Raw genomic sequence first — 16,227 nt, 5'->3', positions numbered from 1 at the left:
AACTGTAGGCGCAGAAGATATTGTGCAAACTTCGAAACTTGAACAAACTAGTGCACTAAGAAATGAAGGTGCTAATTTATTTTTCTACTACTTTTCTCCCAATTCTAGCTTTGACATATACATCACGTGAAGAAAGAGACGACTACTTCCCGGACGATATCCTTACGCCATATGGAGATCACCTCAGAACCAAACGCAATCACAGATATGTTCGAGACTGCCAGCCAGTGGAATTTGGAAATACTACTCATGAAACTTTCAAGGTATCCACCCGTCTAACATCGGGACAACCTTTTGTACAGGTGCATAATTTATATCATGAATTTACGAAAAATTTCCAGACTTTGAACGTTGTTGGACACGTTGTAACAATAGAGGACCCTTTCCGAACGTTTTCGGTTCTAGAACCGAAGCTAATTGGAGGTTGCAATACATCAACAAGATCAACAGTCTCAGAATCTGCTAGACAGCGGAAATGTTGGGTATCTACAAATGCAGGGTATTTTAGAACTCGAGACGGTAAGTGTTATGGAAATGTCTTCAGCGATGGACGAAAGGTTATGGATTCAGGCGGTGTCCAAAATGCAAATTTCGGTATTCGACAGGATGGTACACTTGTTGTGGGATATTTGTCCAAGGAAATGGTCGACCAGAAAGAGAATCCATTCACTCAGCTCGTCTCGGGAGTGATTTGGTTATTACGGAATGGCTCGAGTTATGTGGACGAAAGCAAGAAAGCAGAATGTCGTGACGTGGAGGAAACAGGCTCGATGGACTTGTTTGCAGATGTTGTGTCCGCGAGAACCGCATTAGGACACGATAAACATGGGCGAGTGATGATTGTTCAAATTGATGGGAAAACCCACCACAGAGGGTGAGTTTTATAAGTCCATGACTACTTTTATTCTCAACCAATTATGACATGTCAACCGCTCTAATAATTGATTAAAGTTTGGAGATAAAAGCCGAGAAATTATAATTGCATCGAACGGTCTTGTGATTATCATATGATCCAAATTCCCCTCGCTTGGCTCAGTTGCCATGGAGCTTCAGATCACCTTTAGTTAATTATTATTGCAAGTGTGACTAATTTTATTGATCATGACACAAAGATTAAATACATAAAATGCAAGAAAAATGAAATAAGAATGAAAAACTACGATTATCAGTCGAGTAAGGCATGATGGAAGTTTGGCGAAGAAGTTTTGGTCTTAAATTATGATGTTGTCACGAGCAACTTACCTCGTTTCCATTGGTAGCAATATCAACAGTTGTGCATCACTTGTTGTGTGACCTTAAATTTCGCACACTTTGCTGCCAATGACGTCAAAGGCCGACAAGTCACCACTGGAAAAGGAAGAAGGAAACGGAAAAAAAGGGTGTTAAGGGTAATAGCCCAAACTGGGCAGTTCCAGCAAATATCCATACTCCTCCACAGAAGGGATTTGAACAACCTGGAGGGTGGGTGGGGGGGAGGAGGGGAGGGAATCCGTAAGAAATGCATGAAGCTTGATTGAAATTTCCAGTGGTGGGTCTTAGAAAAATCCCTTCCATGGGGAGGGTATGGACTATTTCTGGAACTGCGGTGGACAGCTATACTAATGACCACGTTCAAAAAACTCTGTTTGAACTCCCCTACAAACTCTGTTACATGTACTCATTCCAGCAAAGGGACATTCTCATAAGCGGCCGTGGACACTTGGAGGACTTACAATCTAGACTGTCCCTTTGTTTTTAAGCTCCTGTAAACAGACACTTAGGAGAAATACTTTGAAACATTTACAACTTTTTGCTTCGGTACTAATATTACTGCTGACTGTAATTATGATTTGTTCTTTAATAACTAATAGATATCCTAGTACTGCAGTATACAGTACTGTGTACATGCAGTTATTTCCATTATCACGGCCTTGCATAAGGCAATAAATCAAAAAAATAATAAATAATTTGGTGGTATTTTTGCATTCCCAGTGTTCATTGTAAGCTGGGCAAGTTCCCGTAGGCAGCCATCTTTACCTTACAACTCTAGTGGCTGCTTACAAGAACCGTAAATCTTCGAATTAGCGCCCCCCCTCGAATAATTGCCCCCTTCGAATAAGCGTCCCTCCTATTGGCCAAAATTTAAAATAAGCGCCCCCCTCGTGAATTTCTAATGGTGCCGCAATTTAAACTTTAGGATCAGGTCTTTATGTCTATAAACAGCTTATGCTGTTGTTTATGTGCAGATGATATATTTAAAAAATGATAATGTCAGGGTACGATTTGGGAAAAATTAAATAAGCCCCCCCCCCCCCCCCTCGAATAAGCGCCCCCCGTCTACTCCTAAATTTGAAATAAGTGCCCCAGGCACTAATTCGAAGATTTACGGTATTCTCGTAAGCGGTCAGCTCTAGCTACGGACAGCTTTTTCCCGTCCCAAGGGTGTCCGCTTATGAGGGCTTCCACTGTACCCATTAGAGCCATGGCAAAATACATGGAAAAGCAATTTTATTTGTGAGATCATTTTTAGTAGTATTTCATAATAGCATTAACTGATTTGTCTGCCTTTATTTTCACTGGTTCAAAGGATTGATCTTTACAATTTTGCCAACTTCCTGTTGAAGCTTGGCTTAGTGAATGCTATTAACCTTGATGGTGGAGGTTCAGCAACAATGGTAGTAAATAACACTGTTATTAACTACCCATCTGACGAATGGTGAGTCAGTTCTTCAATACCTCATCGCAATATAATTGAAGCTGCTGTAGTTAGGTAGCTTGTATTTGAGAAATTAGAAATTTACAAATTTTTAGATCAAGTTCTTGGGTACTGTACTCACTGTAGTAACAGGTTAAGAATGAATCATGGTAAATGCAAGTACTGGAGATTATTCGTCACTGTTCTCTCTTGTTATTTTCAGTGGGGAGTTCACATGCTCAAGAGATGTGTCCACAATTGTGTGTGCTCATGAACCTGACTGTGTGTCTAAGGATTGTAATGGTCATGGACAGTGTGTGATGGGCCAATGTCTCTGTGACAGTCACTGGACAGGAGATTCTTGCGATGTTTTAAAATGTCAACAGCATAATTGCTCTTCAAATGGACAATGCTCTGCAGAAGGTGAGACATATGTAAAAGTTTGTCTGGTGTATGAAGGGGTTTCATTAACGATTTTAGAAGGGGGCAACTTGTATAATAGAAGATTGTGATGGCAATATTTTGTCAACTGAATGAGTGATTTTTTGGTAAATTCTTTGCTCTTTTTACAGATGGTTGCTTGTGTTTTCCTGGTTGGAAAGGAGAGAATTGTAGTGAAGGTGAGTTTCAAAGATGGAGTCAAAAAATAAGGGGAAAAATTGAAAGTTTAGTGCAGTTCACTTGCAAGAACTTTGTACTTAGAGATTTGGTGAAATGTGTTTACTTTGGTTTAATTTGCTTATTAATTTACCGACTGAAGTTGACTTTTTTTTAGTTCTTTAAGTTAAATTTGTTTGTCACTCTGTAACAAATTAGAGAAAAAAAATTTCTCCATAGCTGTTTGATACCGATTGTTTTCAATCACCAACGGAATGTGTTTGATAAACTTTTTGAAGGTTTCCACTTGAACTGAAAAACTTCTGCAGATACTTTGAAGGTTAGAGAACCACAGCAATATTGACTTTGATATCACATTGTTCATGTTTCCACTTTGCAACAGCTTGTCCTTTGGGATTCTTTGGATTGAACTGCAGCAGGGAGTGTCACTGTGAGAATGGTGGAGTGTGTGACCCACTGGATGGACATTGTATTTGCACTCCAGGATGGATGGGAACATTCTGTCAGCAGCGTAAGTGTTTTTCTTCATTTATACAACTGTGACTTTGTACTACTGACACTAACTGCATGTAATAACGGAAGCCTGTAAGCATAGTCTTAGCTCTTGTTATAGGTTTGTGTTCTCTAACAGAGCCACAAAAAAATTAAGTAAAGTGACTAATTAAATTAAATTTTGCTTGTTACCATAACATTTTGCTGCATTTTAAGTCAAACAGAACAGAGGGTTATGTTTAGGTGACAACACTATCTTTGCTTCTTCAAAAACACTGAATCAAGAGCATTAAGATCAAGATATTGTAATAAGTGAATTGTTGGAGGTGTGAGCAAACTGTAATTTTATTTATTAGCTTTAGTGTTTTTTTCTTTTTCAATACACCCAACAGAATTAAAAAACATCTACCATTACATCATTAACTGTCTTCTACATGCATAATTCATTTTACATCCCTTTTATAGCTTTAGTGGACTTACATATTAATTTGAGACAAAACTAGTGACTAAAGCAATTATTTTTAGCTTTCAGTCAATGAAAATAAGCTTTTGTGGTTTTGACATTTTGAATTCATCACTTAACATGGAACCTTGTTCTTTACCTTTTAATAACATACAGTCAGTATATATTTCATTGCTTCTACTGCCATTGTTACAGGGTGTTTCCATGGTTCTTATGGACAGAACTGTTCAAACATTTGCAAGTGTCCTAATACCTGTGACTGTGATCCAGAAACTGGCGAGTGTCCCACAGACAACAACGACACTATGCTGAATACTACTCAGAGATGTAAGTCAGCAAAATTCAACGTAATGCATTTTACCTCTTTTGGTTTGAAGTGCAAAACATGGATTCTCCTTACCAACCACCATACTTTTCTTATAATGCCAGCTTTGTGAATTTGGTATTTAGTCAAGACAAGTTATCTCGTGTGAAAGCCAAGAATTGATTTTTTAGAAGTTTATGGTATAAACATATTCAAAAAGGAATAAGATGTAGACATAGACATAAATATAGACAGTTTATTTTACTTGGACAACACACTTAGCTATAACAATGGTGTGTCCCGTAAACTTGAGTCTACATGATGCACCAGCTAGTTTATAGGTGCGCCAAGAAAACAAATAACAAAGTAAAAATGTACGTACAATTGGTTATAAATATTAAACTAAACTATCTAAGAATATATTACTACTATAAAATATCTAAGAATGTGTATTAAGAATATTAATTTTTTTTTTTCTTTAAGGGCTGCAATGCAAGTTAGATTCAAAGATGAAAGTAATCTCACTGAAGGCCAATGTAAGGCAAACCAACAATGCAAAAGCATCAGATGTGGCCGAAAAAGAATTCAGGTAATTTCAACAACTTGAATGTGTACATTACACATGCGTTAAGTAAGTTTCAGGTTGTGCGATAAGATGCCATTTCCAGGTTGTATGTGTTTTTTGTAAGTAGTAGAAGAGATCAGAAAGAATTGGTCGTACAAATTATTCACTCAACATTAGAGGACGCTAGTCAGCCTCTGCCACGCCACCTCATAAAAAGCAGCCAGTCATCAAAGTCCCAAAATTTTTTTCAGTAAAATACTCACAATAACTAGCCACCTCTATTAAGTGGCTGCAGCCACCTTTTGGTCGTTCTGATGAGGGTTTTTTATCGTACATACCCCTTTTAACCACCCAAAATTTAATACACATAGCAGTTTGGCTTTGTTTTGGGAAGGGGATGACAGAGAGTCAAATAGAAAATGACAAGTGATAAAAAAAATTCAGTTCCATTTATAATAATTTTCTGGATGTGATTCCATGCTCACTCAGCAATTTACCTGATGGTAAAAAAGATTGTGGTGGTAACTTTTAAAAGAGATGGTATTTTTGTGACAATTGCATCAGGAAAACAGTGATAGGCTTTATTCTGTGCAACAGTAGTCACAAGCTTTCAAGAATGATTATTTGTATTTAACTAAATTGACATGTATTTGTACTAAGCCTCATGTGAATTCCTGATGAATCCCTATTAAGCAGCCCCAGCCACCTCCCATTTCCCCAAGGGTGACTGCTTAATATGAGTTGGACTGTATGAGGTGTTGGTGTGATTTGTTCCTGTGACCAAACTATCAATCATCAGATGGTAACTTTGTCTATTTTCTCTTTCCCTTTTCAGTAAGCTGTTTGTTTGGTTTGTGGCAGTGATCAGTCTCTGTGGGATCAGCTTATTAGCTAATCTCTTTCTGATATACCTGGCATGTAATCAAGCCACAAGGAGGGCTGTCTGGAAATACAGGAGAGGAGAACAAGAGCTTCTTTTTAGTGGCGATGATGATGATGACGCTTTGTGATAAAGTGCCAATAACATTATTAATGTTACAATATGTCAATTATGGTAGCAGTTAAAATGTGCTGCCAATTCCTATCTTTACTTGATACAATTACTTTTAACCAGTAGTACAGTCCTGCTATCTTGAACTCTTAAGGGAATGAGGGTGGTGAATGGTTAATGCAAGACTTTGCAAGAAGGTAAGACTAGACCTTACCGAGACTTTAAAGTGTTTTAAATGTAAACCCAAGACATTCAGACATCATTTGTAAAATAAAAAACAAAACTGGTACGCTGAGACTTTCTCAGCCTTGCTAAAAATCGAGAAGGTGAGATGCTTTGTGAAAAAATCTTGACTGTGAGAGGCACATAACCACTAAAAAAGAAAGATTGTGAGACCTGTGAAATGCAACGAAAAATTTTGGGAGACCCATTAATGGCCCAGTAACCCCTCCTAACGTTAGTTCCAGATGTTGGAGCTAATTCCTATCTTTATAGTGTTAGTCAATAGTACAGTCAACTCATACCTTGTCAAACTCTTAGAGAAACAAGAAAAAGTTTGAGATGTTGGGGGTGCAAGATAGGTAATAGAAAAGTGAAGCCTTGGAACCGACTGGCTCATAGTTGCTGAAGCTTATCCCGGTTTCTGTAGCATCAAGCGGCTAGGAGTATTTCTACTCCCCCTGGATGGGATGCTAGTCCATCGCAGGTCACTCCCCCACAATTTGTTAGGTTTCCCCAACAATTCGCTGGTACCCGTTTCTACTCCTGGGTGGAGAGAGGCACTGTGAGAGTTAAGTGTCTTGCCCAAGACGACAACACAGTGCCCCCAGCCAGGACTCGAACCCGGACCGCTTGATCCAGGGACGAGCGCACTGACCATGAGGCCACCGCGGCATTAGTAAGTGACTGAAAAAGCACATCCAGGGGAAAGTGATTGGGGTTGGAGTTGGTGGAAGTTAACCAAATTCACAATAGTGAGGTTCTACATACTTTACTAACAGATGTGAAACTAATACTAGTCCTGTATAACTTAACAAGAAATGTAATATATATTTGTAACTTTTCTAAGATTGTACAGGTTTACCTTTGGTCAGGACTAATGTAAAGATTAGAACATTAAATGTTCTACTTTCAAGTAAATTCTTTGTAATAAGGGTATAGTGTAAAATTATCAAATCTGAGGATACAATGCATTAGAGGTACCAAAGTGTTATTAAAATATAATTATAGTTAGTGTATGTATTTAACTGTGTATTTAAACAGAACAATTAGACACCATTTTTTTAAATAAAAATGTGATTTGAAACCCAAGTGTGATCAATACTATTTTGTATTATAAGCCACATTATTCTCCCTTTTCAATTGGTCCTTACTTATGATCTATTGCATGAAGGACAGATGCATCTATGATATCATTAACATTCTTTTTTGTTCTTTTATTGTATGGCACATTATGTAGATTCCATGTTGCTGTGCGTCTGTTCAGTAATAGATCACGGATGACTAAAACATATGGTAAGAACATCAGTGACACACTTAGCTATCACCGTGATGTGTGCCACTTTTTTATTCTTACCACATTTTTGACATCATCTGTGATCTATTACTGAACAGATGCTCAGCAACATGCAATCTGTTTGTTAAATTGTGGCTAAAATATTGTTATGTACGGTAACAAATGCTGGTGTATTGCATGTCATGCCCCATGCATTTGTCAGAGATCTCTGGCTTACCTGTAATCCAAGGTCCTAACTTGACAAAAATCATGAGGTCACAACACCTCCTACCAGCGTGAAAATTGAGGTCTCACAGCAACCACAAATAAGTGTTTCAAAATCTTTGGGACTGCTGGTTAAAAAGCATTTTCTTGTTTTTCCTACTCCTGCCTTTCTTCTTAATTTTTGTCCTCGCACCATTTTTTGCTCTGCAAAATCTGGAAAACTCTTCATTGCTAAGTGAAAGCTTGCTGCACAAGTGACAGTAAATCATACCTCATTATATACTTGTATAACTTGTAAGGCTTGATTGTTTCCATTTCTCTTTGTTCTGTTGAAGAAGAAACATCCTCCATGACAATGTAAATATACTGGTGGTTTCCTTAAAAACCATGCTCAATTTATGACCAAAATGATAAGGACTATCACCCATTTTAAGACCAACACAGCTTAAATGCCAAACCCCTTTGAGGTAGCTTGGACATGTAGACCGATATGGCTACTCTCAAGGATGCCAGGCTAAACAAATCCACAAGTTGTCACTATTGAGGGGAGATGTTCATCCATAACAATGCAGCAAAGATCCAAACTCTCCCTACCTCCAATTTAACCAAAGTGCAAAAATGAATACTTTGTATTGGACAATTTGGCAAAACATTTACGAGATTTTTGGCAATGTGACGACTAACCCAGGAGATCAGGATGTTTGATAGTATACTACACTGTACTCTTCACACAGTAACATAACAATGCTGGAACAGTTAAGGTAGCCACTAACAGGACCTACACCAGCAGGCCCTACATTGACAGACCCTACAATAAAAGGCCCTATACTAACAGGCCCTGCACCAACAGGCCCTTAACACTAATGGGCCCTACAAACAAACACTTTAAGTGCATTTCATCATAACCAATTACTTTACCAATGACTGTTTGTCTTGCCTTGCTCACACCTTCCACCATGAGGTCTCCAAGGAGGGTAGAAAATGGGTTGGGGGGTTGAGGGGGGGGGGGGTCTCATCCTCTTTCACATACGAACATTGACAAAATACATGCATCACATATAATTTTAGCTTGCTTTTCATGTGTCACACATTACATTTGAGCCTCAGCTCATGTCACATGTATACCCTTTGCCTCCCTTTCCAAGGATGCGAGTCAGGTGGAGTCTGAATTTCACACTTCATTACCCGTCACTGTTTTTACACTCCCTTACTTGGCGACAAATGGCACTTTCATTCTTTCCTGCTGTTTTTTTTTTTTTTTTTACCCGAGATCTTTCCCCCTTCTCTACCAGTTCCTTCCCTTTCTATTGAGCTGCTATTTTAACGAGGTGCTTCTGGGTAAGTTTAAGTGAGAGTTTTCCTGGAGATGCTCCAGTATTAAACTGACATGCTGTTCTAGAAACAGGTCAATTTTAATGCCCTCTCCTGCAAATTTAGTAAATTACAAGTTTTTTGTGGTGTTACTGACCCAACAAATATCAATTCAGTTACACAAGTTCTCTGTGAAATATGTCAATTCCCTGCTGCCAATTTAAAGTTTTTGTGCATTGGGAATATTATTCCCTGTTCTAGAAAATGTTTCGAATATGGATATGCTATTTTTGATCAGGAGTTCTCTCATTGCAACCTCATTAGACTGTAATCACCTTTATAATAAGGCTAGCTCCGTGAGCAGGCAAGATGAACAGAATCCTGCAATGTGATTGGCTACCCGCTCCTTTCAGTCAAGATTGCTGGACATTGCCCTTGATGGATATCCAGCCATCTTGACCAAACAAGCTTGGTCAATAACCCATATTTATTATATGGCTTTGGCTTGTGGCCGATATAATGCTCGCTCTGATTGGCTAAGAGCGAGATCTGAGTGGTCATTATGCAGCCGTAATGCCCACGGGCTGATTATGGATTATGCAAATTAGGAAGAGCCCGGTTCTGAAAATTTAATCGCATTGAAGCGATGAAAGCCGATTAAAATCAGTACAAGAAGGTAAGTAACTAAAAGTTTAGAGAAATTTCTTTAATAAAATTTATATAGATGACTTACCAGCCGGTAACCTGGGCGGGCACTAGTGAAAAACAATCAAAGTTTGCAGAGTCTTAAGTAAAGCTAAAATCGCTAAGTGAAAAACACCATCGGCAGATACAACTTAATAACCTCGACCATTCGGTCGTTACGGGAAAATCTCAAACCTCGGCCTACCGCATTGACCTCACTATCGCTCAGTCAATACGGCAAGGCCTCAGTTTGAGATTTTCCCATAACGACCTCACTCTCGGTTATTAAGTAGTTAGTATAGCCCGGGGAGGGGATTCCAACATTAAAAGGACGGGAGTGCTTGTTAGAAATTTTGAAAATAACCCTTAAGAGGTACCAAGATCCTGCTTTATGGGCCTGGCTTGAATTTTTTTTCGACCCTAAGAGGTACCAATTCTAAAACTACACATTATTTCCTGTCATAAGGCTCCCACTATGGTCCTCTTGAGGCTAAACACCCTAAGAGGCACTGAAACCACTTTTTCAACCCCTAAAAGATACGACAAGTACCCCCATCCTATTTATAGGGGAGTCTCCCCCTCCCCCAGGATGTAGAGATATGTTGGGGCAATGCCAGCCCCTGGGGAGTTCTGGATATACCACACTTAAGTTACTATAAATAAATTTAATGTCTATTTTATGACAATACAAAACTTTCACAATACAATAGGCTTCAGAGAAAGCCACAGATAAGATGAAGATCAGTAATTTCTCTTTCAAGCAGCTAAAACTTAATAGATTATTACCAACTAGGATGTTACACAAGATCCGATTGGCTCACAAAACCCTTCACCACATCCTCATGAAGTTACAAGAAATTTCCCCATTACATTTATTCATAGCATATGTAGTTTGTCTAAAAAACCCGACAATGTTCTACGAATTATTTCACTACAATGCCAAGTTTTAAATTGTCTCCTGGTCCATTATAGCTCGTTGTTGACAGAGCGACGTCGGGAAAAAACGATAATTATAAATGTCACCTCATTTATCACCGAAAGGCAGCAGTTCTTCCAAACGTTTGAGGAGAACAACACGCAATCAATGAGGCATTTGAAGACGCATCTGATCCCTCAAAAACGAAACCATTCTATCCACAAGTTGTTGTCGAATTAACAAGCCAGGGCCGGCAGTTAGAAAAGCCATCAACGCTAAATAGTCGTCGACTGCCAAATTGTCAATGATATCTTTCATAGTGTCGTACAGCAGCTGTCTGTCGTGAGCGTTCATGTCTTTGATAATCTGCGAAACAGGCTTGAAAGACCCCGCGCTCGAGTAAGCCAGCGCTCCCCCGACTGCTCCTCCGACGAGAAGCCCAGGTGGACCCGCAATGAGGCCTCCGACTGTTGTAGTTATCCCTGCAATCACACCACCATAACCACTGCTTTTTACAGTGGCTTTGAGTTGGTCTTCATCAGCCAAAATGGCCATAACACGCTGCAAATCAGTTGGTGAAATTGGCATGGTTGTTTCTCGTGCAAGGACTGTAAAGCGAAAGTAACATTTCGCGGAAACTGAAACTAGACATGTGGGTATTTCCCCTATTCCCCCGCATGGCGCAGCCTCGATTTCAAGGAGACCTGGTTCCTCTGCAGTTCATAGGCATGCAAGGCGTGCCAAGAAGACATGGCGCCACGCCATCCTCGGCAATGTCGGCATCATAATAATAAGCACAAAAAACTGGAGAAGGAATGCATTTTTGAGGTCGATTACTCTGGGTCTGCTAAATCTGCGAGCCAGCGAGCCATGCGAGCCACGGTGTGAGCCATGCGAGTCATGCGAGTCATGCGAGTCATGCGAGTCATGCGAGTCATGCGAGTCATGCGAGTCATGCGAGTCATGCGAGTCATGCGAGTCATGCGAGCCATTTATGCGAGTATTTTTTTTTTTCTTCAACTGGTCTGGGAGGTCGTCGACTTTTCGCCAAGAAACATAGATCTCGCGCCCGACTATCACTAAACTATCGCTATAAACCGCTCGCCCGCCATCTTGAAAGCGGAGATGAACCTGGGGACGAGTATAAACGGTACAACCTCGCTCCTAGGGTACTCTCTCTTTCCGGGCCTGGGAAATTAATTTTAAATAAAAATTTAGCTACAAAAGTGCCTACAATTGAAATATTCCCAAAAGAAAATCCTAATCTCGCTTCAGTTACCAGAACTATTGCTGGTGCGGCAAATATGAAAAATGCTCTAAACATCTGCACATCGTGCCAAGTCTTGCGTCATAGTAATGGCTACCCTGAGTGTGATGAATTTTTTTCTTTGTTTCATATTTTTGTTGTTTGGAGAAAATTTTGTGTATTCAAATCGTCCAGGATCCGCAAAAAATAAAAACGATGCGTCAAAAATTTATTAAGGTTCAGGACTAAAGTAAAGAAATTTTCTGAGAGAAACGTACGGCTCCACCGCCCCACCGCTACTCAAATTGGTAAGTGAATGGTATCCATTGGCACCTGTCATTCATTGATATCCACGCTGAAAATCATTCAAGAAAAAAAGAGAACAGTACTTCAAGGCAACTCCGTGTATTGGCGTCAAGAATGGTGAGTGAATCGCGTAATTTTAACAGGTTCGCTCTTTAGTGAATCAGAGTTACCAAAACTTTGTCGGTTGGCTGACTGCTGCATGTGGTTGTCCCTTCCCTTAGAATTTAATATTGCAAGAATTTAATATTGCGATCTTATTCATCTTGTTCCGTTGCTCTTGTTCTTGTTCTCATGTGAATGTAAATGTAACAAATAAAAAATCTTAACATTTTTACTAGGGCTCGCATGACTCGCATGACTCGCATGGCTCGCATGGCTCGCCCTTTGGCTCGCATGGCTCGCTGGCTCGCAGGTTTATAAAACTCGATTACTCTGGGACATAACATCAAAATTAACCAGAAATCTGATCAACGAGTATGATGTACCTCGTCATTGTTAGCAAACGTAATAGAGTGGAACCCCTCAAGACCGTTAATACGGCCACCTCGTTATTACGTGGCCACTTTATTTTGGTCCGAGCAAAAGCCCAGTTGGTCATTTTCTTATTTAAAGAACCCCTTTAACACGGCCATCCCGTTAATACGGTCAGATTTTTCTGGCCCGTTGTTGACCGGATTATCTGGGTTCCACTGTAGATAACTGCCACTCCAGCTGAGTAACGCTCAGGTTAGCTGCAAGTCTGCAGGTCTGCAGCCCATACTTTTAGCACATTTCTTATTAGTATTAGTAAGTGTGCTTAAACTTACAAAACTAAGAAGAATTTTTTCCATTGGCGCGACGTGCCATTAAGCTTGTTAAGACACTACTTAACTCATTCAGATTCGTCTCCTTTCTCGACAAATGCGCCTTGACTGATCTCAAATGAAGTAAACGTTGTTGCTGGACTGAATTGTCTGTATTATATTAATGATGATGAAAGTTAGAAAGCTAAGTCGTAAAGGATTACACGACAAATCAAAGGCCAAAGGCTCGTGTAATTTTAAGATCATTTTCAAATAACCACTCAGTTGAACCCAGCTCGCATTCATACCATTGCCTATACTAACTGAGTGCTGAACTGATAACCTGCTGGTGTTTCGCTTTCAATTTCACCTCCCCCACCTCATAACGACTTCCTTCGACAAGCCTGTGATGAAAAAGGCCTCGCCAGGGAAGTCCGGGGGGACTGCATAGTCGTCAGTTTTGCCATTGTGACTTTCGTCAAACTTCACAAGTCACTTCCACTGAAAACTACTTTTATTTATACTGGAGAATTTAAAACCTTAAGCTTGAAGAACGTGTAATCGTGGATTAGGCTGTTCGACCTCTGCATTTCGAATATGTTCATCATTGAGTAAAATAAAGTATTTTTTATTATTCATCGCAATTGTTCTCGCGTTGACGTCGTGATAGCATCGGCTGTATCCTAAACCACGACATTGAGTTTACATGTAGTCAGGCTTTTTCTGTACACTGTCGGGAAAACCAAGTATGACTACAATTTTTATTGCCAGGTTTCTCTCTTTCGGGTTCAAAGATGAGTTTCTTGTTGAAGCACGGTGTGTTTGACACTGGCTTTTCTACGTAAAGCAAGTCCTTCCGTTAAATCCTGCACACGTGTTTCATAGACTTCATACACTCAATACCAAAAAAATTCCAACGCTTAGTTACAACACTATAAATGATCCAACGCTTTGCTTATAGCTATCTCTTGTATTTTGCTAAACGTCCGCGAATCAAGGCGTGCGCAGCAGAAGAAGACTAGAGGATAAGGCTAACCCACATATAAGTTTTACATGTAATTCTAAACTTTTAAAAAACTGACTTCCTTTCATTTACCGTATAATCTTAACATTAGGGACCTTACGCATATACGAGAGCGACGACGAGAACGACGCCTACCAAAAAATGTGTTACTATTTTACTTTGAAATTTCGCATTTATTTTGTACTTTCCAGTGTGTTTGTCGGTATTAAAACTTGCTCCTGCTGAATATGCTACGAATGCGTTCAATTCCAAGTAGAAATACGAAAAATTAGCCGTCTTGGTTCATGTTCTCCAGACAACGTGGAATTTAGTCATTTCACGTCGTTGTTTTGTAGAGAACGGTTAAGAAATGTACCAAGAATTATAACGCACGTGCACAGTCATTGTTTTGCTCATTAGACCTTTTGTTTGGTGATGTTCTCGTTGCCGTTGCCGTCGTGTTTTCCGTAAGGTCCCTATCAGGGGTTCACTGAGAGAACTTCGCTGGCACGGAAAATTAAGAAGAAAATGACGGTCAGTAGTCGAGGTGGAACTTCGTCGAAATTCTAAATTATATTAAACAAGGCGCCATCTTTATTTACACACGATTAACCAATTATAACTGTAGAATTCTGCACACTTGCAACACTGTATTTTGCTGCGAGACAAGTCAGTTGGTCACAAACGTGGTAATACGCGCAACAATGTGTTTCAATCTACAATGCAACAATGTTGCGAGACAAGTTGAAGAAAAATATTGCCCGTATTACCGAACCTTTAAGCTCCCTATTTTCCTTTCTACGGTTACAAGCGTGGATTTTGAAATTTTCAGTTGTATATCCGAATAAACTGGACGGACCGGTTTCGAATTGCCGTCAACTGACTCCCGTTCAAACGGGAGCAAGAGTTCAAAAGTTATCGAAATTAAAAGTATTTTTTAAATGTCAAAATAGTTACTACTTTAGTTCACCTACCGGTAATTCTGTTCTCTGTGACTGCTCTGCGTTATGTTCTCTGAAACCTGTTGTTTTCCTAGAATCAATTAGCATCTATTCAGTCTGAAGCGTGCCATGGAAACTGTAGATTTCTAGCAAAAATGTTTTTCAGTAGAATACATTTCAAAAACCTGAATATTATTTTCCATTCAAATAAAAGAGGGTCGAGCTATTTAATTTTCTACAAAATATGACAAGATTTTTAGTATTTCCGAGAGAAAAAACTAGAACAGACTTAGGCAGAACGAGGCACTCCATTTTGAAGTATTATTCGATCCAACTGGTTGCATAAAAACTATTGATACGCTTTTTTCGTGCACTGTTCTACTCTGTGTAAATTCTGCAATGGGTGAGGTTTTTAAACATACTTAATTAACAAATTTTAAAATGGTGGAAAATATTAAATTGCTCTGGAAAATGTTTCATCACCAGTTTCCTCGCTATAGCTGCTTGCTTCTCTTTAGCGTCTTTATTCTCTTCAAATCCAGTTCTCCATTATAAGCTGGTGTCTTGTCTTACGATAATCAGTGTAAATCTTCAGCGCTGCCATATCTTTTTACTCACTCGACCACGTTCAGTCTAAGCTCTACCTTCAAGTAACACAACAGCACCTCTAGAAATCGCCGTTTCAAATCCGCGTCTGTCGCAACCTTGGCGTTCAAAGCAACGAAATTTTGCACTTTGCTTTCCTCTATCAGGTATTTCATGTACTCGAACATGGCTTGCCTTTGTTCCTTGTTAATATCCATCAAGTATTGATCGAGTGGTATTGCGGTGGATTTTCCCTTCCAAGCGGCCAATGATCCGCCGACAAGCCCTCCCACAACAAGACCAACAGGCCCGCCGCACACACCACCAACAGTCGCACTGATCCCGGTGATCAGACCTCCTTTCAGGCGATGAGTGTCTGTGACTTGATATTTCTGTTCGCTTGTGATTATAGCCAGAAGACCGATGAGGTCTTCTGGTGATACGGGCATGCTGGATGTCTAGGAAGTAAATAACTGAAGGATTTACAGCAAAACCGGCGATAGGTAAGTGGATGAGAAAAGTAAAAACATGCAGAATTAATAACGCCTGGATCCTTTCTCTTTCAAAACACTGAGTCGTGACTACATGGGCAATAACAACACAAATACTTTGTAAGGACTGATGGG

The 16,227-nt window shown here is 39.6% G+C and overlaps 2 protein-coding genes and 1 pseudogene across 2 annotated transcripts; 1 reads left to right on the top strand and 2 right to left on the bottom strand.

Moving 5' to 3' along the window:
* The first annotated feature begins 18 nt into the window (after nt 1-18).
* Nucleotides 19-8,824, top strand: LOC145464877 (N-acetylglucosamine-1-phosphodiester alpha-N-acetylglucosaminidase-like). Its single transcript, XM_081448677.1, has 8 exons — nt 19-874; nt 2,567-2,695; nt 2,898-3,097; nt 3,247-3,294; nt 3,675-3,803; nt 4,443-4,574; nt 5,035-5,140; nt 5,952-8,824. The coding sequence occupies exons 1-8, from the start codon at nt 63-65 to the stop codon at nt 6,124-6,126; spliced, it is 1,731 nt and encodes a 576-aa protein (XP_081304803.1). The 5' UTR covers nt 19-62; the 3' UTR covers nt 6,127-8,824.
* A 1,648-nt stretch (nt 8,825-10,472) lies between these two features.
* LOC145464879 (protein C19orf12 homolog) lies at nt 10,473-11,658 on the bottom strand. Its single transcript, XM_081448678.1, has one exon. It carries the CDS (start codon nt 11,324-11,326, stop codon nt 10,904-10,906), a length of 423 nt encoding a protein of 140 aa, XP_081304804.1. The 5' UTR covers nt 11,327-11,658; the 3' UTR covers nt 10,473-10,903.
* A 1,592-nt stretch (nt 11,659-13,250) lies between these two features.
* LOC145465591 (protein C19orf12 homolog pseudogene) lies at nt 13,251-16,227 on the bottom strand (annotated as a pseudogene).

This window comes from Orbicella franksi, chromosome 13 (genome assembly GCF_964199315.1).
Source record: "Orbicella franksi chromosome 13, jaOrbFran1.1, whole genome shotgun sequence".
NCBI classification, from domain to species: Eukaryota; Metazoa; Cnidaria; class Anthozoa; order Scleractinia; family Merulinidae; genus Orbicella; species Orbicella franksi.
This window is presented reverse-complemented; position numbering and strand designations above follow the sequence as displayed.

What these genes read in the sequence shown, in the direction of transcription:
- LOC145464877 (XM_081448677.1), top strand. Translation starts at nt 63, where the DNA reads ATGAAGGTGCTAATTTATTTTTCTACTACTTTTCTCCCAATTCTAGCT. An exon ending in GGGAAAACCCACCACAGAGG is followed by an intron (nt 875 to 2,566) that starts GTGAGTTTTATA and finishes ACTGGTTCAAAG; the next exon opens with GATTGATCTTTACAATTTTG. An exon ending in TGGACAATGCTCTGCAGAAG is followed by an intron (nt 3,098 to 3,246) that starts GTGAGACATATG and finishes CTCTTTTTACAG; the next exon opens with ATGGTTGCTTGTGTTTTCCT.
- LOC145464879 (XM_081448678.1), bottom strand. Translation starts at nt 11,326, where the DNA reads ATGCCAATTTCACCAACTGATTTGCAGCGTGTTATGGCCATTTTGGCT.